Source organism: Anoplopoma fimbria, chromosome 20, assembly GCF_027596085.1.
Source record: "Anoplopoma fimbria isolate UVic2021 breed Golden Eagle Sablefish chromosome 20, Afim_UVic_2022, whole genome shotgun sequence".
Taxonomy (NCBI): domain Eukaryota; kingdom Metazoa; phylum Chordata; class Actinopteri; order Perciformes; family Anoplopomatidae; genus Anoplopoma; species Anoplopoma fimbria.
In genome coordinates this window covers 19,650,554-19,678,097 of record NC_072468.1, presented here as the reverse complement: position 1 = coordinate 19,678,097, position 27,544 = coordinate 19,650,554, and the positions used below count along the sequence as shown (strand labels likewise).

General features: G+C 46.4%; 1 protein-coding gene across 1 annotated transcript; it reads left to right on the top strand.

The window, feature by feature from the left end:
* Positions 1 to 435: 435 nt before the first annotated feature.
* Positions 436 to 27,536, top strand: LOC129110010 (forkhead box protein O3-like). Its single transcript, XM_054622171.1, is given in 3 exon segments — positions 436 to 930; positions 25,822 to 26,308; positions 26,311 to 27,536. Coding segments are annotated over 3 exon segments (2,208 nt in total).
* The last annotated feature ends 8 nt before the right edge of the window (positions 27,537 to 27,544 follow it).

Below are 27,544 nucleotides of genomic sequence, written 5' to 3'. Positions count from 1 at the left end.
CCCATGACTGGGTCTGACACGCGTTTGGGACTGACAGCGTTGAGCTGATGTGGACTGTTTTCAATGAGAAGCGTTTTTATCGCCGTTTGATATTTCACTTCAGGTAAAAATGGACGAAAAATTATTATTACTTTTATTACTTCTCTTGTCTCTACACGGGAGGCTGTGATTTTTTTTTTTTTTTTTTTTTTTCTTGCTCGTATTCACCATGATCCTCTCACTCCGTTGATTTGCTTCTTATTGATTCAGACTGTCGGCTTAATAGCAATATATTACAAGGCGGGTTTCAACGTGAAGTGACACTGAGGACAGTTGGATACGAGGGATCGTGGAGGTATCCCCCCCACCACCACCACCCCCAACACACCCCCCTTCCCCTTTTTTTTTTTTTGCTCTTTCATTTGATTTAATTCCATTTTTCAACGGGAGGTGTAAATGTTGATGATGGAGGACGACGAATTGGACGCTCATCAGGTTGATTCGGATTTCGAGCCGCAGAGCCGGCCTCGCTCTTGCACCTGGCCGCTGCCGTGCCCGGAGGATTTCCCCGGTGGACACGAGGTCAGCGGGGGTCTTCTTCCTCTGGCCAACATCAAGGTAGAACCCGAGGACGTCCCGACCTGCATAGCGGGGCTGGCTGGCGGAGCGCCGGGAGAACTGAAGCATCCAGCCGGCGCCCCGGCACCCGTAGGCGCGACGCACCCTGGATGCCTGGCCGGCGCGTCGCTCGATGTGACCGGACCGCTGCGCAAAGCCAAGTCCTCGCGGCGGAACGCGTGGGGGAACCAGTCCTACGCGGATCTCATTACCCGCGCCATCGAGAGCACCCAGGAAAAGAGACTCACGCTGTCCCAGATATACGACTGGATGGTCCGCTACGTGCCCTATTTCAAGGATAAGGGCGACAGTAACAGCTCCGCCGGCTGGAAGGTAAGGAATCAAACGCATGTCTGGGGGCGTTTTTGACGTGTTAATCACTCTATATATTCCTATTTGCTAACCCATTATCATTTTTTTATTCATTTTTTTTCTCCCCACGCACACATAGTGCCATACACATGTCACCATAGGACTCCGTGTCGGTTACGCATGAATGGTGCCATGCGTTATCTTGTCTTAGTTCATTACAGCCGTCACTCATTCTAATAGATCATTGATGGGAGAATTTAATAGACTGGAGTGTAGTCACTTGCTGCGTGTGTGTGTGTGTGTGTGCGTGTGTGTGTGTGTGTGTGTGTAACAGTCATGAGCTGCTCATGATGGGCAACAGCGTCCGTAGTAAAGCATGAAATCCTTTCACCAGGAACAGCACCACAATGGTTAATGATTTATTTCCATATCTGCTGCGAATAAATTAATCCGTGAAATAGAATACACTTTTCAACGCATTTTCATGCAAATAGCGGCAATACATTTGTCTACTTATCAGTTTAAAAAAAAAACACTTCAACAGAGGGACACTTGTAGTCGGAGATCACAGGTCAGCTGTCCACAACGTAAATATTCAGACGGGTGTTCACTGCTGACCACAGTCCTCCACCGCTGCCTGTCTGGCTGAGAGCCTAGAGAAACCTCCTGGACATCTGCCCATGTTATCAGCCCTCATCATGTTGCTATTCATTATGGCCATCTGAGGACAGGGAGAAGGGGCAGGGAGATCAGCAGGGCAGCAGTGCTTGTCCTCTTGGTGCACCTGTACTCAGCTGAGACCTTAAGTTGCCTCATAAAAAAAAAAAAAAAAAAAAAAAAGACTTGTTTCCAATGTGTGAAAAGTTAGAGGCTGTGCAGTGTGATAGCTCTTTGTGGATGCATTGTCAGTCATCAGAGTCTTGCTGTTTTTGTTGTTTTTTTAACTAATGCAAGACAACAAAACAGGACTTCACATTTGGCTATAACCATACCTGTTTTCCAGCTAAAACCAATGATTGAATAGGCTGTTAATGCTGATTGCTAATATATCCTATTAAATACTTACAGGAAGAATTATTGAGTTGGCAGCATCGCCTGATTTCTACCCGACTAGAACTATCAAGGCGTGTCATTCTTATCATTAAGTACAATCATAAACCAAATTAATGGCACGTGTCCAACAACATGCGTTCAGATTTCTTGCCTCTCAGTCTGTTGTCAAAACTTGTTTTGTTGCTCTTGCATAACATAAACTCTCTGAGACTCGGAGTTGAGTCTCAGACTTAATCACAAGCACCTGACTGACACCTTAAGCCTGGCCCATTAGAGTGAACTCTGATAAGGTGTGTCTCCAGGTAAACTTAGTTTCATTAGCACCAAGAGTCTGCAGCCAAGGGGCCCTCGTTATCTTTAGCGCTAAAGTCCTAGGCTATTTATGAAACTGCAAATTAGGGGCGGGGGGGGGTTTCACAGTGGCAGTCTGAGGTTCGGGGCTATTTCAGGCCACAGGCGAGACATGGGGCCCATTCCAGGTAATGACCGGGCATTAGGTAAGTCGTTTAAAGCGGGCTGCCATAATGTCAGTAACAGGGCTGACCTGGTTTTGGTCAGGGACAGAACGGTATTGTAAACATACACTTAGGAGTCACATGTGTAGCCCACTTTCAGGAACCAAACCGACAGCATATGGAAATATTCACTCAGCAGCATGTGTGCATGCACAGTGTAAAAAAAAAAAAAGCTTATTTATGATGCAACTGCCTACCCCGGCTCTTGCAATAAATGTGTTCAACTTTTAAGTGAACCTGGCTCATCAAATGAGAATCTCTATTTTTTGCAGTATTATGAATACATAATGAAGCCCTGTAGAATATTTTTTTTTGTTGGGAGTGTGACATAAATCTACATGCAAATGATTTAATTAAGGTAGTTATTGTAAAGCTTTGGAGCGGACACATAAAACATCATGTTTTATAAGAGATTGAGAGTAGCATTGCATATAAAGGCAGCCTGGAAGACCAAGTTTGACAAGGTTAACATTAGGTCACATGTTCAGATTCTGTCCATGAACCCAGGACCCAGAATCACGCTACCTACTCCCTCAGTTGTGCACAACACAGGTGCACCTTCATACATGTCATTTTACATCATCACATCCGGCAATTACACTTGACAGCCGCATTTGTGAGTTGGAAAACATTACTTGTATCATCCACTACATCATTTGATGCAAAACAGTTTTGTTTTGGGGGGGGTTTGTAGCAGGGAAAAAGAAATGAAGCGGTATAGCTTGGCAGTTTGCGTAGAAGGCCGGCAGGCAGGGTGGGGGGCTGGGAGGGGTCGGGTTGGGGTTGATGGCTTGATGGCTTGATGGCTTGATGATGGGTGCTAGACAGCCAGTACACCTGGACAGTGCCATTAAGCGCCTATAAATACCTAATGGCTTCTGACTTCTAGGAAAGCTGCAGTATTCTGAGGTCATGCCTTCCTAATCGCCTTCTTCCTGAGGGTGGGTTACGTAGAATTGTGTACTTTTGAACCTGATTACGCTTTCCGCCGTCACTACTGCCGTGTCGATTAATGGCAACTTCAGTGGCCTTTATTTTCCAGGGTTCTGTAACTAAGCCGATCCAACGTAGAAATGTGCAGGACTGTAAACTTAGCGATCGTTCCTGAAGCCCTGTATTTATGGTTGTGTTTTATGTCTTTATGGCTAATTATATCTATATATATCCGCGGCTGCATGTGGATGAGTCCTGCATTTGTGCGTGGGAGAAGCACATGTCAATTGCAACAAAGCGTCAGGGTGGGCAGTGTTGTGTGTGTCTTTGTGGGGGGGCGGTGAAGGGGGAGGGGCTGTCTCCTTCTATAGGCGTGTGTGTTCGGGCCCGCTGATTGGTCTGACAGCATGTCACTGCAGAGAACAGAACGCTGCGTAGTCTCGCACTTGACTACATAAGGCCTCTAATGGTGGGGTTTAAAGACAACTGGGTGTGGGGATTGCCCTGCAGGCGCCCAAAAGTTCATTAACTCCAAAGGGGGGTTATATACTGACATTGTTATGCTGGGGTGGTGGGGGGTCGTTTAATTGTATATCTCAGCGTGAGTAGTTATGGGATACAGAAATCCATAACACACCAAGGCCTTTGGTGTACAAACAATATTTAAATTTAAATGTGTGATGCATGCCTTTTAAAATATCAACACATTATTTTTTTGGGGTGTATGCAATTGAAACTACAGTGCATCTGCATGTAATATGTCCGTTTCTGCCTGCTTTAATGTACAACATGCACTTTCCCCCTGCATCTGTTTACAGGGCTTTTTGCGTCGCTCGGGCAGTCATTTGCCAGGGGATTGCACAGCAGGTCAGCGAGGGTGGCAGGCAGTCACTCAGACACTTTAATCCAAGAGACTAGAGCATTTATAATAAAGTGACCTTAGCTAGCGGTCTGTGCAGGGCCAGCAGGGCAAAAGATCATGGGGCTTCCTTTAATGACAGAAATTAGAACGATGGCACTCAAAAAAAAAAATAGAGCGACACGTGACAGCGACTGTAGGGCAGAGAAGAGGAAAGACGAACTGTGTGTGAGGAAATGAAGAGCAGAGAAAGAAAGATGTGTCTCTCCAGGTCTATGTGGAGTCTTATCTTCTGTAAAGGCACACAACCCCTGTCTCCACAAGTAATAGTATTTATAACAGTGCTGGATCATATCACTTTATCTAATTGATTTATAGGTAAAGTGACAGACAGGCTCTCGTAATCCTCTCATTATGCACGGGCTCCAGCAGCTGCAGCGGAGAAACACTTGTCAAATATGAGGGATATGAATGTCAAATGTGCAGCCGAGAGTGTGTTTGACAGAATCTTAGCAGGAAGTGGAGAGACTTGAAACTTTCTGAGCGTGTGCAGTAGCTTGCATATGTCAATTGCGTGCGTGCGTGCGTGCGTGTGTGTGTGTGTGTGCGTGTGTGTGTGTGCGTGTGTGTGTAGGAATGCATGCTGTTGATGGTTGAAGAGTCTCCAGAGACTGGAAACTATCCTAGACTTTAGCTGATTCATATTTTATCCTCCGTCTTGGCTCAGGGGAGCAGAGTAATTTGAGAGTGCGACAGATACACATGCGCACACACACACACACACACACACACACACACACACACACACACACACACACACACACACACACACACACACTTACACACTCAGAAAATGAGAGCATATGATGCATGCTGGACAGATTTATGGTGCAGGATTATGAGCACCTTACATCTCCCCTTGGCTCCTGCAGCCAGAGCCGGGTTGGGTTCACGCAGTATATTCGGGGGTTGAGTCGGGTATCTGACGCCAAGAAGCCCGTTCTCACTGCTTTTTTCCCCCTGGAGCTGTCAGGCAGCTGTGTGGCAGTTCATTTCTCACTGAAAATGATTAATGTACATGTAAATTACCAAAGCATGGGCACACATTCAAATACGGGAGACAGCAATCATGAGACAGTTCTATGGGAAAACAATATAATTCTGCCTTTTAGATATTACTTCACTCTCTCCTATCACTCCATCAGACACCCCGTGTTATCTCCTCTTTTATCTCTCCCCGCCTTTCTCTTTCACTCCATCCATCTATTAGACATGCTATACATTTTTCTCTCTTAGTGGTTTTTGGTACAAGGGCCAATTGAGGTGAGGAGTCTTTCTCAAGAGAGCTAAGGCGTCAGTCTCCTGCCAGTGATCCAGACTGCCTTGAGCAGCGTGCCTCCTCTCGTCTAAGAGAAATCTCATATCTCACATTATCTCAGAGATAATGGGATAACAATGCCGGATTTTCCCCAGCTTGACTCCTCTCAGCTACTGGGTCTTTTGGAGCAGAAGACTAGGGGGATGAGAACGTCAAGTTCACAATTCGACAGGGATGAACTAATTTGGATGTTCTTCTCAGCTGAACTGAACTTTAGCTGTTGGAGCATTTCTAGCCTATTACCCATGGCTCTACAATTTTATTTCAGAATTTTTTTTACAGCCGAAGGTGACATTTCTCCGATTATTAAATACTCCTTTCAGTTAATGTAGTTTGCCTAAGCTGAAGAAGTAGAGTGAAGCAAAGAGAAATTGCCATTCTTTTCCCATTGCACTATTTAGGGTGATGGTTTCCACTATTCCCCTCTGGCTCACACACACAAAAACACACAACAAACTTGTGCCTCCTCAAACCACCCATGGAGGAACACTCTGTTCTTGGGTGGGGTGAACCATTTTTGGGAGAGGAGGGGGCTGACCGAGAGCGGAAGCGTCTCTCTGTGGTTCTGTTTTGCTGTCTGATTTGTTTTGAAACCTGTCTGACTCGCGCCGATTGGCTCATATGGAAGGCGCGGCTCTGTTTGGTGAGCGCCCGTGGATTTTTTGGCAAAACCGTTCACAGCTGCAGGGACAGAATGTGGTGTGTGTTTCTCTCCGAGGCTGTGTAGGCTTGATGTCATGGAGATTTGGGGGGGGGGGAGGGAGGAGTACTACACCAGCACAGACCGATTAGAATACAATGAAAGGGTTATGAAATGTTATGAGGGAACAGAAAGAGGTCTTCTTCTGCTGACGGGTCTATACGTCTGGACTCATATTTGACTTTTGGCATGCAGCCACAATTCCCGCATTTAAAAAAACTTGTAGCTGTTTTCCTGCTCAGTTCCCCCTCCAGCCAGATCTTATTGACACCAGAATCCCTGTGACGTGTGGTCCTATTAATAAAAGTCAATGCATTGCTTATATTCTACTAGTTTAGTGGGAGGGCTCACAGATATTTGTCGGCTGAGTTAATAATAATATTACTCCCAGAATACACTTCTCAGAATGAAACATTTTTCATTCATGACCATAAATACTTACCAAAAATGACTAATAGGCAATAAATGACTCATCTAATCACTGGCTTACTTCTCAGGAATGAAATACCTCAGTTTCTCAATGTAATGCAGTAAGGAAATTGTTATTACACATGGTTGATCAGAAAAGTAATGAAAAAAAAGCGTCTTCTGTTATCAGCCAAGTGTAATGTTAAAGTTGCTTATTCTAATACAGAGAAGAGTCTGTCACTTTCAATCTGATGGCAATGCATGAAGTCATTTTGTCCCAGACAACCGTGGTGTGTAAATGTCTTTGGATATTCACTTTCAACTTGTGAATAAAACGTGTTGAAATTTTGGTCTCCGTGTGCAGCAACATGCTTGTTGCTCATCTGTGTCAATGTGCATAATGTGTGCTTGCCGTCTGTGTGTGTGTGTGTGTGTGTGTGTGTGTGTGTGTGTGTGTGTGTGTGTGATTGTTTGCGTGTGTGTGTGTGTCTGTTTGTGACTGCGTTTTTATCCCTCTTCCTTGCGTCAGAGGGTGAGAGAGTGTGTGTGTGTGTGTGTGTGTGTCTGTGTGTGCATGTGGGTGTGTTGGGGGGGGTTGATGGGCTCAGTGGGAGCCCGGGTCCCGGGGGAACAGCTCTCGTTAATAATTCAGACGAGGCTCATTATCAAGGCAGCGCAGATTTCTCCCTGATTCCACCTTAATTGCAGGCAGGCTGCTCCACTCAGGCAGGCGGTAGTCACGCTGGGTCGACTCTCTCTGTCTTTTTCTCTACAACTACAGGCCCTGCTCTGCTCTGCTCTGCTCTGCCCTGCTCTGCTCCGCTCTGCTCCACTCTGTTCTGCTCCGTCTCCAATACTCACCCCTCTCAAAGCGACACGGCCTCAGGCTAGCCTACTCCATGTTAGCGAACACCGTAATAGCCGTAATGTGTTATGAACATGCTATTTCTTTATACTTGAAGATGTGCCTCATATATTTCTGATTAGGTACAGACCGTGCACTGTTTGGGCATCGCTATGGAATGTTTGGTTTCGTTGGCCAACAAAGACCTTGGCAGGGTGATGTGGTAGGTTACAGAGCTGAAACTTTAATTATGACAGTTGATCGGCAGAAAACAAACCGAGATCCAGTTTCTTCATCGATGAATCATTTCAGTCATTTTGCAGAGATAAATGTTTCCAGCCTCCCAGATGTGAAGTTTTAATATTATTTAACATAATTTTTCTGACATTTGGTGGACTGAACGATTCATTATTTATAAAAAACAAAAACTTTATTGATAAAGAAATTATAATAATTTGTTGCAGCCCTTGTAGGTTATATGATTCATGCTTTATTATGACTAAAGTACCAGTTGTGCAGTTACAGATCCATCTGAAACATTATGTCGTATTATGATGCACACTACACAAAGCCTAATGTGTTTTGCTTTGGTTATATGGTTTGTGATATATTATAATGGCGAGTTTATCCTTGAAATAGCCTATAGCATATTATCATACTGATGACACTATAGAACGTGTGTTGCTGTGATTGATATCCGGCTACAATAACACTCCTCTTCATGACCATCTATAGGCTTATGTAATGTATCTTGTCTTCATAATTTACACTGAGTGATGGGTTTCCATTCAATCCATTCACTGAAGCCCTGCCGAGAGAGCAACATAATGGGCCTGATCTTGTCATACATGTTTATGAATATTTCAAATCAAGCCATTGTAACTAGATGGGGCTTTAGATAAACAACACAGATGCCTCTTCCTCTTTGCTCTCGCTATAAGATGGAGTGCGCTCTGAGCTGTATTTCTCTCCCGGCCTCAAAACTCACTTCTCACAAATCATGGTGCCCATATTTCCTAATTCAATTTTTCTCTTTCGTCTGATATCTCTTCCTGTATGCAAGGGATTGATGGCCGTGTGCATGTGTGTAAATGTGTGTGTTTACGTGCACGCATATTGCCATGTCTGTCCCTGAGAAAAGAGATGATGTATACCGAGCTAAACGGTGTATTTCACAACGCTCCATCTCCGGACCCTTCCTGGCAGCCACGTGCCGGGTCTCTCGCTCCTCTCTGCCTGTCCATCAAGCCCCCTGTCATGAGCCAAAGGATTGTGGGAAGGGGAAAAGGGGGGCGTATGAGGGGCCGTCCATCAGTTTACCTGAGCTTGGCAAGTGATGGAGGGAGCCGGCTCACAAAGGGAAATGTAGTTAACGTTGACTGATCGGAGAAAGTGGATAGAAAAAAAAAAAAGAAGGGCAGTGGAGAGGAGGAGCAGCAAGAGTTATGTTCGAAGAAAAAGATGCTTGCTATGCTAATGCTGGTGGATGTGCTGCGGTGGGCCATGCGCCCCGCGTCTGATGGATGGAGCTTCAGGGGTCACCTCCGGTAGCGGCTGGTCAGGAAACCGGCGCGGCACCCCCGCTGAGCTGTAATGTTTGCTCACCTGAGCTGAAAAGAGGGAAACTGACCTTGGAAAAGAAATCACTTGTGTGGTTCTGCCTGGGCGTGTTTTCATTCGTATGTGTAAAGCAACCCATGTGTGAGCAAATCTGCGTGGGAGCCAGCATATGTGTGTGGGGAGCCTACAGGATTGGGGCGAGGTTGTTGGGTTATGAGGTGATTGTGAGACCAGCTGGAATTGTGGGGGGAAGGGGGCTGTTTTTGTGTTTTTTAAGGGGAGGTATGGTCAGACGGGGAGGGTTTGGGGGGGGATTCTTCCTCCCCAATTGGATTTGTATGTCACCGGCTTGAATCTGGGTCAGGACACTGGGTCCGGTGTTTAGTATGCTGACCGTGTGAGGTCTGAACTCCGAGTCTGCTCATAGCCCTGAATGAACCCAGCACGTCTGCCTCGCTCTGTCTCCTCTCCCCCTTTTTTTTTTTTCATCCCAGTCTCTTCCCCCTCTTTCTCCCTTGTTTTTTCTCTCTGTGCCGAGAGCCTTTTTCTATCCCCTCCTCTGTCTCTTCTCTGCCTTTTTTCTTTCCGAACCCCAGGCTTTTTTTTTTTTTTTTCCATACCCTTCTTTCTCGTGCTCTCCTTTTCACTGTCAGTCAATCACGGCCTTCTCTTCTCTCCTCACTTGTTCTATTTCACACTCTGAGTCCTCCCCACAAAGTAGCCTTTTTATCACTCATTTCCCTCTTCCCTCGCTCATTTCTCCTGCTCCTTTCATGTGCTTTTGAAATCCCCTTTTCATCTTTAGCTCTCTCTCCCTTTCGCCTGCTCTCTCCCTCACATACACACACACGCACACTGGCTCATTCAGTCATTCCTTTATTATCCCAAAACTAAAGTGATAAATGGCTCTCTTTCTTCTCCGTAAATGTCACTCGGGGAATTGTCTCTGCTCATTGATTGACTGGAGTAGAATGATGGCCACACATGCACGTGCGCCAGTGGTGCACACGTGCACTCGGGCACAAAAGAGAGAAACAGAAGAAGAAGAAGAGCGAGCAGGGAAATGATCTATCATTAGAAGTACAGCTTGGCTGGGACTGCAGCCGTCAGGGTTAGCATCTGGCCCTCACAGGTCCAGCTTTCTCTCAGCGACTGATGCATCATTTGAAGAACGTGTGCGGTTGGTTTATAACGAAGCATCAATTCTCAACAGGACTTGGCATTCACGCGATTGCTGGGAAGCTGAAGCACGACAAGGGATCAATCACAGTTAAACAATCTCAGCAGGCAGACCGGACCGGTCTTGCCATTCTTTTTCTTTCTAAAGTGACGTGACGCAGAATGCATAAGTCTTGTTCCCGGTTTGATCGTTTGTCGTTAGCATATCCAGAAAAGTGGCGGCCAAGGAAAAAGGCATTACAGCCATTGTTCAGAGCAGTGTGTGTGTGTGCGTGTGTGTAAGTAAGTAAGTAGGGGTTAATAATGCTCAGTCATTTTCTTAATGTCTCATTCACCCGGCCTCAGGCGTTAGAGCTCGATAAAGGTCAAGGCTACTGGTGGTTGCATGCCGTCTTCCCTTATTTCATTCTCTTCACTGCACAGCAGGGAGGAGGGAACCAAGAAAAAAAAAAAAAAAAAAGAAAGTCTGCGGCCAGCCAGGAACGATGCTGATCCACTTCTCTTCATTTTCTGAACCAGGATAAAGAGATTTAATAGGGAGACGGCGGGGGAGACGGGGGAGGCAGCCGGCTCAGTCAATGAAGAGGGGCTAAAAATATTAAATTGATAGAGAGACAAAGATGGAAAGACAAGGAGAGGCAAGTGAGGGAAATGCAGAGGGAAAGAAACGAGAGCTAGAATAGAGAGTAGATTATAGGGCATCCAAGCAGGACTGGAAGCCAGACTTGGCTGCACTTCAGCTACACTCTGCACTTTTCAGCTCAAGTGTGCGTCCATTAGTGCACTCCCATTGCACTCAAAAAGCCATGCACTCTGAGATGCAACACACATACACATGCACACGTAGCCACACAAACACAGGGAATTTCTTATATACTGTTCATACATGCAAAGCCCCATAGACATACAGTAGCTCTGCCCCTTACACATTTACCCCAAAAAGCTACACTGTACTAGTCCTGATCTGTCTTCCCCTCTCGCTCTCTTTAACACACACACACACACACACACACACACACACACACGCACACACGCACACACACTCACGATCCCTTCACTAGCCACCAGATTGCTTCCCGTCAAAATAAATAATTAAATGAGCGCAATAACGGCTTCCGAAAAAAGATCCCTCAATTAGTGCAAAATGGGTAAATGGCATGGGGTAGGGGCTGCAGGGTGGGTGGGGGTTGGGGGAGAGAGTGGTATTTCGGGAACACCCACACACATACATATACACATACACACAATCTATTACATAAGGCAAATCATGACCCAAGAAGGTTTTTACGCAGTTGTGCGTGGGTAATTTGCCCCCCCCCTCCCTCTAGCAATCAGCTTAGCGAAGTCTTTTCTCAAATCCTTACAAGTGATCCATGCCCGAAGACCGGCCGGGGAGAGATCTAGATGAGTGCCAAGGAGACGCAAGAGGGGCAGCTGAGGGGATGCCGCCGGGGTCAAGGCCGTGTGTGTTTTTGTGGCGCTGTCTTTGTGCAATTTCCAGGGCTGTGTTATCTGGAATGGTGATTAGGATAAGGTTGTAATGCATGCAAGGGAATTTGTGTGTACGTGGGCGAGAGAAAGAGATACAGGGCTAAACGTTGATGTTGTTCGTGAGAAATGTGAATGTGTGTGTGTGTGTGTGTGAGAGTGAGAATATCAAACTAGTGGCAGAGGACATGTGGTTAAGGTAAACGAGGTTACCTAGATATGATAGGAGAGTGGAAACTGTAGGTGAGATGTGTGTTTATTGACCGTGGTTGGGAGCTTTACATCTTGTTTGACCGTGAAGATAAGTAATTACATCGGAATTGCCAAATCCCTTCCTGGATATAAGCATGAGTCAGACTTTAATAAGGCTGCAACTAAGGATTATTTTCATTATTTCCTAATCTATTAGTAAGTCTGATTCAAATATCAATTGTTTAGTGCGTAAAATTAAGACAATATAGGGACAAAAGCCTAATGCAAGCATCCAAACACCAAGGGTCATCTTTGGCCCATGTGCCACTTTTAAGAAAAGTCTCCAAGAGACGGAGGCTTCAGTTGTTTCATCCTTGTATCTGTCACACTGTACTCTGTTGCACCTGGTTGGTCATGTGTGCAAATGCACACAGGCTAGTTTCATTTCTGACTCCATGCCATCCAAAAATCTCTTAGCAGAGCTGGCATCTGGCCAGATTGTACTGTTGTCATCAGCAGGGCTATAATACTAAACTACACTCGCTGCAGGTGCCAAAACGAAGCTCACAAACGTTTCATTGGGACAAATATATTACGTAGTGGACCTAATCTGGGTGTGATAAATGTTGCAGCAGTACAGCAAACAGATGGATCCTTGAACCTGGAACCCTACTGAGTAAGCAAACAAGGGGAGAATTAGACAATTAGCACACATGTTGATTCTGGTATTCAGCAGCACAGGTCACAGACCTGCAGGGATAGAAGGAGATCAGAGGGATCACTCTGACTAAAGAGAGGGAGTTGGTGAAGGGAAAGATGGAGAGAGGCTGATGGCCGAGTGGTGCACAAATGACTATAGACATGAAGCATACTGAGACTTTGTGTCAGATGAATGGATGGATTGATGTGTATATGTACATATGAATAAGCTGATGGTTGAAGGAGTGAAGGGCTGGCAAGAACAACATGCAGGGGGATGAGGTGCTGAGACGGTTTGTTCCACACACCGTCTCAGCACCAAAGATGTGGAAAGAGCTCATGTTTTACACGTGTACAACAGTTGTTTCACCTCGCTGCAGTTAAGAGTAGGTCAACTTGCAATGATGCTGACTGCAAGAAGAGGAGCGTATGTGCGATGCAGAGTGGGCGAAAATGGGAGCAATGGGCTGAAATGGAAAGATGTGAGCGGAGAAGGGGAAGTAGGATGGATAAATCCGGAGCTGGGGAAATGAAAAGCCGCAACGCACCGTGCTTAAGTGAGGGCACGGCTTGAGAGATATGGGGAGGGACAGAGAGGGTCAGTCGGAGATGCAGGGTGAAAGGGGGTAAGATGGATGGAGGGAGGGAGGGAGGGAGGGAGGTTGACAGAGGGGGAGAAAATGACAGAGGAGGGGGAACGCGATGGGGTCTTTGCGGTGGGGCGATTGCGTGACTGAGAGGAAAGTGCACTGCTGTGTGTGTAATGCTCTCAAGACGGATATTAAGACGTGATGCCCGACTCACACGTCACTGCCCCCCCTCTCCCCTTTCCTCCTTTACTCTCCCCCATTCTGCTCCCTCTCGCACTCCCTCCGCGTCCACTAATGATCCTCGCGTCCTGCCACACTGCCAGGCTGAGTGATGCCCGCTGACAGTCGCACTCAGGCGGAAACGCTGCCCCCCTTCCAGGAGTGCTGTGACACACACACACACACACATACAGAGGTGCAGCACTTTCTCACATACATGTATCAGCTCATGCAAAGCTGCTGACAGATGTATATATGTGTGTGTGTGTGTGTGTGTGTGTGTGTGTGTGTGTGTGTGTGTGTGTGTGTGTGTGTGTGTGTGTGTGTGTGTGTGTGTGTGTGTGTGTGTGTGTGTGTGTTTGTGTGTGTTTATGACCATCACCCTGCTCACGGTCACGCACCTACTGTAAATATGCTTCCATCCAGCTGCATCTGTCTACAGGAATCTTTAGATGTGATGGATAGAGGTGGGCCATCGAGGTAATCACAGGGTAGAGCAGGTTCAATAATGATCCTACCAGTCTTTCTTTTGGCCTGTCAGCTTGATGACAAATGAATTTGTAAAAGCAGACACGGTGAAAATGAGAAGACAATACACATGAGGTAATACGTTTTAAAGTTAAGAATTGCCCGCTATGGATGCACAATGGTTCGCATAGAAATACTCGCTTACATAGATATTTCTCGGTACAGCATCAAAGTTGCAGACTAGTCATTTGACATACTGCAAATGCAATCTACATAATTTTGCAATTTATATGATCGAATTAGACAAACGGTGATAAATGCGCTGAAGTATCCCGTTGACACCGGAGTGAAATCTTGAACTCTTAAAGCACAGTGAGCATTGCCAATGCAGTCCCTTCTAAAAGGTTAATTCTCCTTTCCGAAACTCCACTGGTTTCCCTCCATCATGCCTAGAGTGTGTTGGCAGTCGAGGCAGGAAACGGGGGAGGAGGAGAGGGAAAGCAGCTTGGGGTGCTGTGAGTTTTTAAGTCAGTCTGTGGCCGGGGCCCAAATGCATGAGGTGCATGCATATTGAGGTGGTATTTGTAGGTTAGAAATAGGTAGTAGGACTCTACTACTAGAATCCAAAGATTGACATGGTTAACTTATAAAACTTTTAATACTGCTGCAGTTTCATAATGTTCTGCATTAAGTCACATGATGCACATCAGAGTCTCATTTGCCATACTTCCATCACTATCCCTCCCTTTTCATTACCATACTTTCTGTTTGTGAAACACCGTCCATTTTACCGCCCTGATCCAACCAATCCAAGCCGAGGCTCCGATCCTTACTGCTGAGGAGAGGTATGGATTGAGGTCACAGCATCTCACTCCTCTAATTAGATGCTGTGAGCGTATGCATGTTGCTGTGTGTGTCTGTCTGTATATGCGTCTGCAGGCTGGATGCTCTTAATCCCTAGGTGGCCTCTATGGTAATGTAGAGACCTGGGAAGACACGCTAACCCGCATTTCTGTTGCTCTCCACATGTTCTCATAATGTGTCTGACATCAGTACTTGAAATGACGATGAGGAGAGCAGTAGGTGATGAGGATGCTGAGGGAAAAATGTATCCCAAGGGGTGAAAGAACAGGTCAAATTCGTCTATAAAAGATGCATGTGAAGCATTAACATTCCCCAAGAAAACAAGCTCCAGTTGAGAGGGCGCTTTGGCCTTTACACGCCCTGCAATGCAAGCAGTTTAAAATTCAGTTCAACCCATCAGCGACATGTAACTCTAACTTCTCTGTTGGAGTAAAAGGCATTTCAGGTAAAAGGAGCTCTTCAGCTCGCTCTCCAGAGCCCTGTGGATTTGTCCCATCCTCTTTCTGAGATGTATTCACATAGGGGGGTGAAGAATGACATACCTGCATCTGCAGTTTTAATGTCGACTCGTGTTTTTTTGTTTATCCCAGGGTGTGTGTGTGTGCGTGCGTGCGTGTGCGTTAACATGGCCAAGAAATTGACGTATTCATAAAAAGCCTGCGTGAGTCATTTATTTTGTTCAAGTTTTATATCCAGAAATCTAGTGTGCATCCGCTCAGTGGGGTGTGTGTGCAAAGGGCATGGGGGTAAACAATCGGCGTACACTAGGAGGAAAGAGAACGAGGGATCATAGAGATTTTTTGTGTGTGTGTGTGTGTGTGTGTGTGTGTGTGTGTGCAGGCATGTGAGCATATGAGCCAGTGTGTGTGCGTGGGAGAGGGAGTAAAAAGAAAGGAAGAGTAGTGGCGGGCTAGTCTTAATTAAGTTTTCAGGAGGCTCTTAAAAGGTCAGGGCACGCCTCTGCACCCCCTCACCGCCGCCACCACGCCCCGCCGAAATGCACCCCCCCCCCATTCCCTCCGTTCCTCATCTCCCCCGTTGCTATCTATCCAGTCATCAGCCCCCCATCTGTGCACATTAGCCATTCATGAACACACTCATTAGGGTGGGAGTTTGAAGCGATTGTGTTCACTAGTCTGCGGCTGGAGCGTGGCGATTAATATTTCAGCATCTCCCGTCGAGGAGCTGAGAGCAAGTTTGGCCCTCTTAGGCTAGAGAGAGAGGGAGAGAGAGAGAGAGAGTGCTTCACCCATCCCCTTTCTCCTCCACAACCCCAACAAACCTTCCTCCCCCTCCCCTCTCAGACAGTCTCTGCAACTTACAGTACGTTGCCCCCCTATTTCCACTTATTGCACACACACACACACACACACTCATGATTTGCAATACACATTTTTGCTCTCACACACACACACACACACACACACACACACACAAACACACACAAGACCCTAACTCAAACTGACTTAATTGGGCTCTTTTTGTTTCAGGAAACGGAGAGAGGAGGGGGGAAGGAAGGAGGGTGGGAGTTAGGAGGGGGTAAATTCTTCTTTAGTTGTCCCCCTCATCGCCTCTTTCCTCTCAGTTGGACTGGAGTGTCTTTCTGTAGCGATCCTTCTTTTTCTCTCCTTATGAGCTCACATTCAATTGTTTATGCTTGGGTCGGGGTGGGACAGGTTTAGGTGGGTGGTGTTCTTAACCGTATATCGGAATTTATTCAGACCAAAATCCATACTTTCCCTCATTCATACTGTACACTGGTACTTAAATGTATGAGAATTTGAGGCAAAGAGGAGCATCGTGGGTTATCAGGCAGTCAATACTTGAAGCTCTGCTCCTGAATACAGAACTCACTTTGAGCCTACAGGAGTTGAGCTCAGCTCTCTGCTCCTTGATTCCACAAGCATCCTGCTTCAGAGGCCATGTCCACACTAACATGGATTCATTTTTTAAACTAGTCTCTTTCTCTCCCTATGAAACTACACTTAGGCAGCAACATTGAGCACCAACAGTCGATCTCTTTTTAAAAAAAATATATATATATATATATATATATATAATTGAAAATGCTAGTTCTGTAATATGGAAAGAGCTTAAATAAATTATATATTCTTATTTATTCTCATGCATGTTGTCATGTAATTAATGAAATACATTTAATGATTTTGACGTTTTTAGCAATTTGGACTGCAGTACATATACATTATCTCTGAATAGCACTTTGGAGTGCTTTTTTGAGAAGACGTTCTTGAGTGATGAGATAAATTAAACCATTCTTCTCTCCTTGATGTCACCCTTATTTCGGAGGTCATTGTGTTTGTCTGTTTTTGTCCTGCCACCTGAATCAAAGTGAGATATAACCTGAAGATAAAGCTTTTCCTTCCAAGTGAATAAATCTAAAAACTGGGAGGAATACTAATAAATGCTACCTATTAACCAATGCTAATGGTATTTTTGGGCTGCCGCATGATGGTAAAAAAAACTATTCAATTGTAAAACCAGTTACATACATTGAGGATTTAATCACATTAATATAACTTAATCAGAGGGACATTGTAGGCGAAGAGGAGGCGCCTGTGCTGTGTTCACAGAAGCTTGATAAGTTGTCAATCTCACATTAGTGCTTTCGACAGCTCTGTTAACAGCTAGTGTTTATAGCCATCATTTGCAGTCAAATCACTACGAAACTGAAAGATATGTCAGTGACAACGTTGCAGTGTGTGTTTGGCTACACGGAAAGACAAAATAAAAGATCACAGAGAGTTTGTGGGACTGAGCAGAGCGATATCCTGCTGATACTAGATGAAGTATCTGATGTAAAATATATATATTGTAAAAATAATCGGGATAGGGGGTAAAACTCTTCTTGTAAATTTGCCACTCTAGTCATAGAGACTATCTGAGATTGTTCTCGTAAATTTACGACTTAAGTCTAGAATATTCTTAAAAAATAAAAAAGTAAAGTATTACCCCTGTTCCCCAGCTCTGTAATTCTTATAAATGTTGTAGCTACAATGGCTCTTATGCTTCATCCTAAATTTCAGTGTGCACGGCAAACTTTTCAGAAAGCATTCTGAAAACGCACATTTTATAAAAAACTATTAGTATGTGAAGAGCATCTTTTTGCGTTCTTAACGCTCGACATGGCACTCCAGAAAATTGAGATCAAACTTGTAAAACACCCTGCAGTGTATTCTAAAATAACCTTACACGCTACGTAGAGGAATGGTTGCTGTTGCTTGCTTTGTTGTGCAGCTTCATTGTATACAGAAAAAGCATATGTACAATGTGCTGTATGTGCATTGGCTGTGCGGTGCTGTTCCATGGTTTGAAGAATAGTGGCTGTAACTGAAGGTCAAGGTCGGATAGGAGGAGGCACAGTTACAGACGGAACTGCTTTCATACGTCCTTTAACTACCAAAGAGTGTACCACTCTTTCAAGGGGGCCCCCACATTCAAGACCATGTCCTTTGTTCCCCCTTCTTCTTTTTGTTCTTCACCCACCTCTGCCCTCTCTACCCCTCCCCCTACAGATACTCTCGACCCCCCCCCCCCCCCCTCCAACTCCCTGCTTTTCATTCCAAGCATGCCATTCTCCATCTTCTCCGTAAAGGTGTGCGAATAAGTGGGAGTCTATGGGCTGTGCGTGAGTAAGTGGGAGTCTGCAGGCTGAAGTGTTGCATTTGGGTAGGCATTCATGGGAAGCAGTGGTTGTTGCAGCGCACACTGATGGCTAATGAAGTTCCTCTGCAACTCATAGCCCTATTAAACCGCTGCCCCCTACCTCTACCCACTTCACCCCCCACCTCTTGCCTTGTTTCTCCCCGAGGGAGAGGGTTGGCAGGGAGCAAGCCGGCTGCTATGGCAACAACAAGGAACCCTCCCTCTCCCACAGGTCTCCTTAGCAACTGGTAGCTTGGCATTGCGGTAATGAGTGTGCCCGGTGTGCCAGGCTTTGTGTCATTGTTGGCATGTGTGTGCAATGTACGTGTGTGACGGAGTAACTGACTTTGTGACTAGGTGTGTATGTATGTGTGTGTCTCTGTGTGTGTGTGTGTGTCTGAGCATGTATGTGTGGTTGTTTGGTACAGTTTGCCAATTTAGGTGAGAGGTAAAATGTGTGATGACAAAGAGATGTGGAGCCACTACATGGTGCCGGTACAGAAATTGTGAAGCTTATTTTATTAAAATGTAACCAAAACTGGCACTTGACTGACTCCACTTATCGCTCCTCTGTCTCTGTGTGTGTGTGTGTGTGTGTGTGTGTGTGTGTGTGTGTGTGTGTGTGTGTGTGTGTGTGTGTGTGTGTGTGTGTGTGTGTGTGTGTGTGTGTGTGTGTGTGTGTGTGTGTCTGTGTGTGTGTGTGTGTGTGCTGCAGATGTGTGCCTGTGTTTCTGTGTATTTGTGCATTATTTTTTTCTTCACTGTGATTGCGGTCATTCTTCTCTGTACTGTGAAAGTGAAGCAATTAAAGGGACGATCCAATGAATTTTGCATGGCTGCCTGTGAGTTTCCTGCTCTGCTGAAATTAAATTAAACGCTGAGAATGATGTTTATTAAAGTGTGATCAGAGGTGTGCACTGACCTTTAGAATGTGGGAAATGAGATTCTCATTGTTATGAATGAGATTATGTGGAGGCCGATTGTGGAAAAAAAGCCCAGGCCTGCATTGATTCCGTCTTTGGCCGACAGTTTCTTTGTATATAGCAGAAGGAGGTTTCAAAATAATCAAATCCACACTGTGCCTGTTGGCTATTACACAGACTGATACACAAATATAGACACACAGGCGCTTACATAAATGCAGATTGACTTGTGCACGCTTGCACATTCGCATATCATGCAGATCTTGTAAAAAGAGCTGTAAAAGCCTCTCCAGAACGTGTTGGTCTTAAACAAAAGCATGGCAAGCCCAGTGGAAAATGTTAGTTTGCTCCCTAGTCGAGGTGTGAAGTGCGAGCAGGCGGCCGGCCCCACAGGTGGCCCAGCCCAAACACCTGTTGTGTGAATCCTCAGTGGGAGGGCGTGAGGTCTGCCTACCTTGCAGGTCCCAGTGGAAAAACCTCACCCATGCTATCCTATGGCACGTGCTCCTTCATGTGCTCACACCTACTCTGAGGCTCCCCCGTTTTGCGCGTGGGCGTCAGACATGGTGCCCAGATTGTGTCCCCTTTGCGCCCACCGGAAACACTCAGCTGTCCCTGGCATCAGGCAAGCGGATTTTCCGATCCCCTGTCCGGGTCTCAGATGCTCTACTAATCTGTCCGCATCTATTTTTACCCAGCAAAGCTGCGGCAGCCCTTCTCTATCCCACACCCTGCCACCCCGATGCCAACCCTTCCCTTGGCGCCAGGGTGGGCACTGCTGATGACTCGCCAGCGATTGGATGCAATTAGTGCACAGTCAGGCAGGAATCCCCTACCAACTCCATTACACCCCTCTCCACAGCCACTTCCTGATCTGAGGTTAGCAGACAGTACCACACTTGCTTTCCATTTTAAGCCTTTTTATAAATGGCACTCCTGCAGTGTTATGGAATAATAGGGTCGAATACCGAGCACCTTTCACAGTGCTCGAATCACTCTGCTGTGCAAACTCAGTCTTTTCAAGTACAGTCGCAGCCGAGGGAATGCACATTTGAATTGTACCTGTTCAGATTTGGCGTTGAGATTAAGCGAAAGTTCGGAATGTAATAGGACAGCTATTGGTGGAAAGTCCTTGAGTTACTCTGACTCACTTTAGCTTATTTTTGTAATGATTCGAGAAGAAATGAGAGCCTAAAGTTTTGGACTGTTTCCTGTAAATTATATTATATTTAGACTTTATATTTATTCAAGAAATTAGAAACGCTGCCAATCCTCAGAGACCCCACAGTGATACACTGAGATATGCATTTCCTAATCCCAGGTTTATTTCTTCCCCAACAAGGGCTGCAATGTGCCTCGCATGCCAATGCAGTCGTGACCACTGCTGTGGAGGCGATGATGGCATGTGGCAGAGAAGTAACTGTTTCTCACCTCCTAATAAAAGAGACTCCTTTTTAATCTTTTCAATTTGATTGCATTCCAAAAACAGGCCTGTCTGCCCATCTGTCTCTCTTAAAGAAGCCTCCTAAAGGGATTTTAATCATCTGACTCTGGGCTTCTCAGGCAAATAGCTCCATCTCTCTCTTTCTCACTCGCACACACTCTCTCTCTCTCTCTCTCTCTCTCTCTTCTCTCTCTCTCTCTCTCTCTTACACACATACGCACACACAAACTATTTCCAATTTTCTTTCTTGTACTCACTGTCATAGTCTCACTTGTCTTCTCTCACTCTCTGATACACCATATCGTCTCGGCTGCATTGTGCCATATCTGTGCAGCTATTAGGCCCTTCAGTCCCTCTTCAAGTCCCCCTCAGACACATAAAATTCCCCCAACCCTGTCCCTATTAATCCACATGGCTCTAAATTCTTTATTTCCCTTCAAAGGGACAACGCGAGCCGTGACATCAATCATGGAAAGCGAATATTTAGCCGGCGCTAATTTCCACCAATAGCCTGGAGACAGGCTTAGCTGACAAAACTCATTCCTGTGCTGAACAAAACTGCTTGTGTTGAAAGCTCTCTCCCCCCGATCCCTCCTGCTTTCTGCACAGGCAAACACGGCGTCACAATAAACACAGTTAGTGCGTCTGTTACTCCCCCTTGATTTAGGCTTATCAAATGCATGTGCACCATAGAGGGATACCCTTTGACAATACATAATGGCTCCATTCTGCATGAAATGGTTTGGTAATACCAGTCGAGTGTGGCAAACGGCTTTACCCGGTGCCACTACAAGAACAGCTGCTGTGTTCTTAGCTGGGCAAGCGCACCACGCTGCTTCACCCTTGAGGTTGTTTGAATCGGGTGAGTGGTTTCTTTTTGCTGGTTCCCAGACCCCACTCACAGTCCTTAGTTCGTCACTCAGTTCTGTTTGAATGAGTGCACATTCGCCACAAGATGGGTCCTATAAACTGTTTGACCCGTTTCCTCGGCCCTCTGTGTGTGAGCATGTGTGTTGGTGTGTAAGCGGGGAAAAAGCCCCTGAGTGGAGTCTGGATGAAGGGGGAGGGTGTGAGTGGGCGGCATTTTTAAGGGCACCCCTTTGTGTGACGTGGAGGGGCCCCCTTGTGGTATCTCTGCATTCCCACCCTTCACCCCCCAGGCCCCTCCAACTCCTGCTGTACCCCCCAGCACAGCTACACCAATGTCATTTGGGTTATCCCAGATGAACCATTGGGCCCAACATAACATCCCCTGCCCCCATACTCAGATAATCAATGCTAATGCCTGACTGACATCTTGGGAGAGGCAACAGAGGGATGAGTTGGGCGCCAAGCCAATTTGCACAAGTGGGCACTGTCACTTAACAGACAAGCCTGTGGCAGTTAGGCATTGTTGTGTGAACAGTGGATATATATGGCATATTGAGCACCGACATTGGCCCCATAATGCAGGTGGATTGAATAGTTAGTCCAATCTTGATGTGTGCTAAGCCTCAGCACTGATAGCCATTAGACTTCATTGATTCCCATCAGTAAATGTGCCTCTCCAGTCTCTGAATCAAACCCAGTTTGCATTGAAGAAAGGAGGGAAAACAGGAGAACAATTGATTGGTATTATAATATTTCCAAGGGGCCAAATGAATGGTTCTTAAAGATAAGTATTATGGATAAATTCCAGGAACCTATTTCTGCTCATGAACAAATATTGAGCAATACTTTGTTGGACCAGATTCCTACAAGATAAATCCTATGTCTCCTTCCTTGAGTCATTTAGAAAAAAGTCCACCTGTGTGTAGTGGAAATAGGTGTTAACTTGTCAGATTTGCTCTGAGGACAAATAGGGCTGTCCTGCGGCTTGGCATCTATTGTCTAAATATCTAAATCAGCTATAAGGATTTTTAGGCCTTAATGAGCGTTGAACCCAAGCTGATTGTTTTCCTGCATCCAATAGAACCTTGCTCACCTTAATTTGCTTTGATTGGTCCATAAAGTCTTACCCTTATCCTCTTTTACTTTACATCCAAATTAACCCCTTTCAGCCTGATTGAGTTGTGTTTGTAGGCTGAGGATGAGGATGGATGTCCCTAATAACAAAACAAAGAGGTCACGCCACTACTTATGACTGTCTGTTCTTTTCAGTATTATGGGACGAGGCAGGGCATCTCTCTGCGTAAGCCCAGCCTCTGATTCATTCATTATTTAGAGCCCTCTCCACTAGGCCCATTGTATTAAAGGGGTATGATTTGAATAGGAAGCAGCTTCCCGGACCCAGGCGTGTGATGTGTGTGTTCCTCACTGTCATTGTATGTTTCTGTGGGCTTCATCCATCTGCCTCAGCAAGCCGGGGGGCTGAAAGAGAATTTCCATTTTATGAATATTTAATACATAATAAAGTTTTCAATTTTATTCTATTCAACCCGTCGGGGTAGAAATGTGGCAAAGCCAACCCTCAAGGACAGAGCACAGCGTTAGGTAGTCGATTCGATGGCGGCATCAAAAAAGCAGTCAACATCTGAGCACCGCCTCAAAAATTTACTACAAAAATGCACAAACATCAGAAATAGTTTAACACTACAACCTATAAAGGGATTATAGTGTCCCTATATCCCACATTTATAACTTCCCTTGTACTGTATTACTATTGGATCATAGCATATCCGGGCAGCCCGCTGTGTTGGCGGTGACCTGGCGTGGCTCTCTGTGAGACACCCAGCTGGGAGTGCCCCTGAATCAACTTGGGATTAGCCCAGGATTGTCTGGGATTACTCGGGGATGGAGGGGGATTAGCAGTGACTGCTTGTTTCGGGGGCGTGAGGGCCATAGGCTGGCCAAATTGCCCCTGACTCAGTCTCCGGGAACAGCAGGCGGACAGCACCACACCCACAGTGGAACCACCTGCAACCTGAGCTATTCTTAGATTCAAAAACACACAAACAGGATGACAGAGAAAAACATGTGGTGGAAAACTGCACGACAGGAAGCCAGCAGCTAGTGATGATGATGATGATGATGCCATCGCTGGCCACCGTCCGAAATCTCGCAAATCTCTCTAGCAGGTGGATTCATCAGATAAAGAGGGTTTGGGATGATGACAAATCCCTCCAAGTTCAATGGGGCTGCTCTTCCCTCGTACGGGGATAAATTGCGATTTGAATCAGACAGGTCAAACAGAGTTGCAGCATGAAGTGGTTCAGCTCTCGGAAAGATGCCCCATTTGCAACCGGCCAGGATGGAATGCAATGAAAGCTTACATATGTTTTAATACAGGCATGTACAGGACTTGATGTGGAGGATTTGGAGTGGTATTATAGGTTGATGATCCAGCCGGGGTGAGATGGGGAGTTGGCGCGGCACGTAGAGAAGCCGTCAGAAGCAGGGAGCGGGCATCCCCTGCGGACCTGCACTGCTGAGATGAAAGACTGTTTAGTGTTGGAGCAGCAGCATCAAACAACCGCCTCCTCTTGCATCCTTTCCCCCATCCCCCACTCTCCCTCCATCTCTCCCTCCCTCACTCTCTAGACTCTAACCACAATATGATATAGTTCTGCCGTTGCACGTTTACCCGGTTGCCATGGTTACCCAATGCCAGAGGTGTCACAGCGAGATAACCCAAGGAGGCATTCACAGATCACCTGAATTCTGTTCGCCTCCCATTTATGTTTTCTCTGCGGCAATTTGATTTATTTGTTTCCCTGCCGTGCAATTCAGTGCGAATACAAATAATCCACAACATAATGGAGATGGTGGAAGTGTGAGTACCCCTCAATCTGAAACAATCTATTGTCCCAGTATATTCCTAAACCACAGGAGGTGCTTTTTATTTGATATTCTTCTGCATGAACGTCAAGATGCCTCACGCACAACAAAGAGCAGAACAGCAACGACAGACTCTGTTGCACACCAGGAACCTTCAGCATTCGGGAACCCTTGAAATAAATGATAGTAAAATGAGATAAAAAAAACCCAACCTATATCCTATGAATTACTGAGTCAGTGACTGTACATGCCCGTGTAGAGGATAATGGGAAAGTAATTGGTGACACACTGTATAATTGAAGGCACAGAGATTGAAAGCAGAAGTGGAAAATGACTGTTGTGTGCAAAGTAGTGTGTGAAATAAGAAAAATACAAAATATGCAGCACTCCGTGACAAGAGAGAGAGAGAAAGATCGTGATAAAGACAGAACAAGGGAGGGAGAGGGAGATAGGCTGTGAAGGTAGATGTCGGAGGGTGGGATACATCCATTAGCCTTCCTTGCTCCCGGCTCAATCTTCCAATACATCCTCCCATTCAAGCTACGAGAGCGAAAGAGACAGGGCTGGCGCTAAGCCAGACTGGCACCGACTTCAAACATACAGTACGCCCAACCACAGCAGCTTACATCAGCCCGGCTGAAAGCCGAAGTAGAGGAGGACAGATGGATTGATGGAAATGAAAGTGGGAGGATTGACGTACATAAGGAAAGTGTCTGGAGACTAAGTCTCAGGTCGTTTCAGGTTGGTTGAGGCTGACAGGGTCAGGCTCTGTGCCAGCTGTAGCTGTCCTTTAAACATGTTTGGGTTTTTGAATGTGCTCTCAATTTTCTGACTTTGGTTGATTGCACAGACTGTTGTACCGCTACTTCTGTGTGTTTTGTATATCTAATAATATACGTGAATGCAGCAGCATAATTTGGCATATTTTCTTTATGACTGAGCTTGTAAAGACTGAATGATTTATAGGTACATTTGTCTGCAATGTTGTTGTTTTTCTTTTGATGTAAAATTCTTATTTTCTTCTGGAACATTTTCTATGAATCTTATGCAAATTTGTCTAATTTATAGTGTTCACCTTAGAAAAGCAGTTTGTGTACAAATTAGAAGTGCTGTGATGTATGTATTACAATTTAATTTGATCTCTCACTCACCGTGTGTCTCTCTCATCTCTCTGCAGAACTCCATCCGACACAACCTATCCCTCCACACACGCTTTATCAGGGTGCAGAATGAGGGAACAGGGAAGAGTTCTTGGTGGATGCTGAACCCAGATGGAGGGAAGATGGGCAAGTCCCCTCGCCGGCGAGCAGTCTCCATGGACAACAGCACCAAATACCTAAAAAGCAAAGGCCGCGTCAGAGGCAAGAGGGTTGGCCGTCCTGGGATAGGAGCAGGGTCTGTTGTGGTTGGGCTCCAAGGTTCCCCCGACCAAAGCAGCCCTCCACGGAAAGGCCTCCCAGGACCTGGAGTTGCATCTGGGACAGATGGAGAGTTTGATGCTTGGACAGACCTCCATTCCAGGGCTAGTTCATCAGCCTCCACACTTAGTGGTCGTCTGTCCCCCATCCTTGCAGAGGGAGAGCCAGAGGAACCAGAGGAGGGTGGCCTGTCCTGTTCCACCTCCCCCCACCTCTACCCCTCACCGACCAGTGCCCGCTCTCCATCCAGGGGGCAGGGAATCTCTGTCCTCCCCTTGAGCAGCTGCCTCAGCTGGCTAACTTGACTGGTGCTATCAGCCTGGATGAGCAGCTGATGGAGGATAGTTATCATCACCATCACCCATCGCAGCAGCAACACCAGCAGCATCCAGCTGTTGTCAGACATAAGCACCAAACCCCTGTCTACCACTACAGCTCGGGAGTGAAGGGTCAGAGCCCCTATGGTGCTGGCGTCTATGGTGCCACAGGCATGGGGATGTTGCGCCACCACTCACCCATGCAGACCATTCAGGAGAACAAGCCAGCAAGTTTCTCCGGAACCATGCAGGCATACTCCAGCACCAATGCCCTGCAGAGTCTGCTTACAGGCGGTCCAGCTAGGCAGCAATACTGTTCCAAGGACATGATGCTGGGACAGGAGAGGGAAAGCCATCCTATGATGGGGCAAGCTAGTAATGGAGTAGGCTCCAACCATCACAGCCACCACCCTGGCCACCTTAATGGCCACAGCCACAATGGACCTCATAGTCACAGCTCAGCTCACAGCCATAACAGAACTCACAGCCATACAAGTAGTCATAATCACAACAATGTCACCAACCACAACCACAACTCACCTCACAGCCTCGCTCACAACGGTCACAACCTCAGCCAGAGCCATAACCACACACCGCCCCGGGCTGTTGCCCTCATCCCACGGGGCAATCAGCTGCAGACCTTCAACCACAAAGCTCCCTACCTGTACAGCCCCCCATCACATGCCCACCTCCCCGCCTCCACCACCCTCCCCCCAAACCCAGCAGGTATGCTTGGCATGCCCCAGGACTCGTGCCATGTGGCCACTGCCCCACACCCCCGTCACAACCATTACCCAGATCCACAACACCAAGGCATGACAAACGGACCGTACCACCACAGCCAGGGAATGGGGAATGGTAGCATTGGTAGCAACTACCATGGCTATCACCAACCTCACCCCCATGAGAGACTACCAGCTGACCTGGACATTGACATGTTCCACGGTAGCTTGGACTGCGATGTGGAGTCCATCCTCCTCCATGACATTATGGACTCTGGGGAGGAGATGGACTTTAACTTTGACTGCTCCTTAGCCCAGGGGGTGGGCATCGGCATGGGTATGGGCATGGGTGTGACCATGGGCATGGGGATGGGAATGGGCGGTCTGACTGGTCCACAGCAAGCCCATAGCAACCAGAGCTGGGTGCCTGGCTGAAGTCTAGG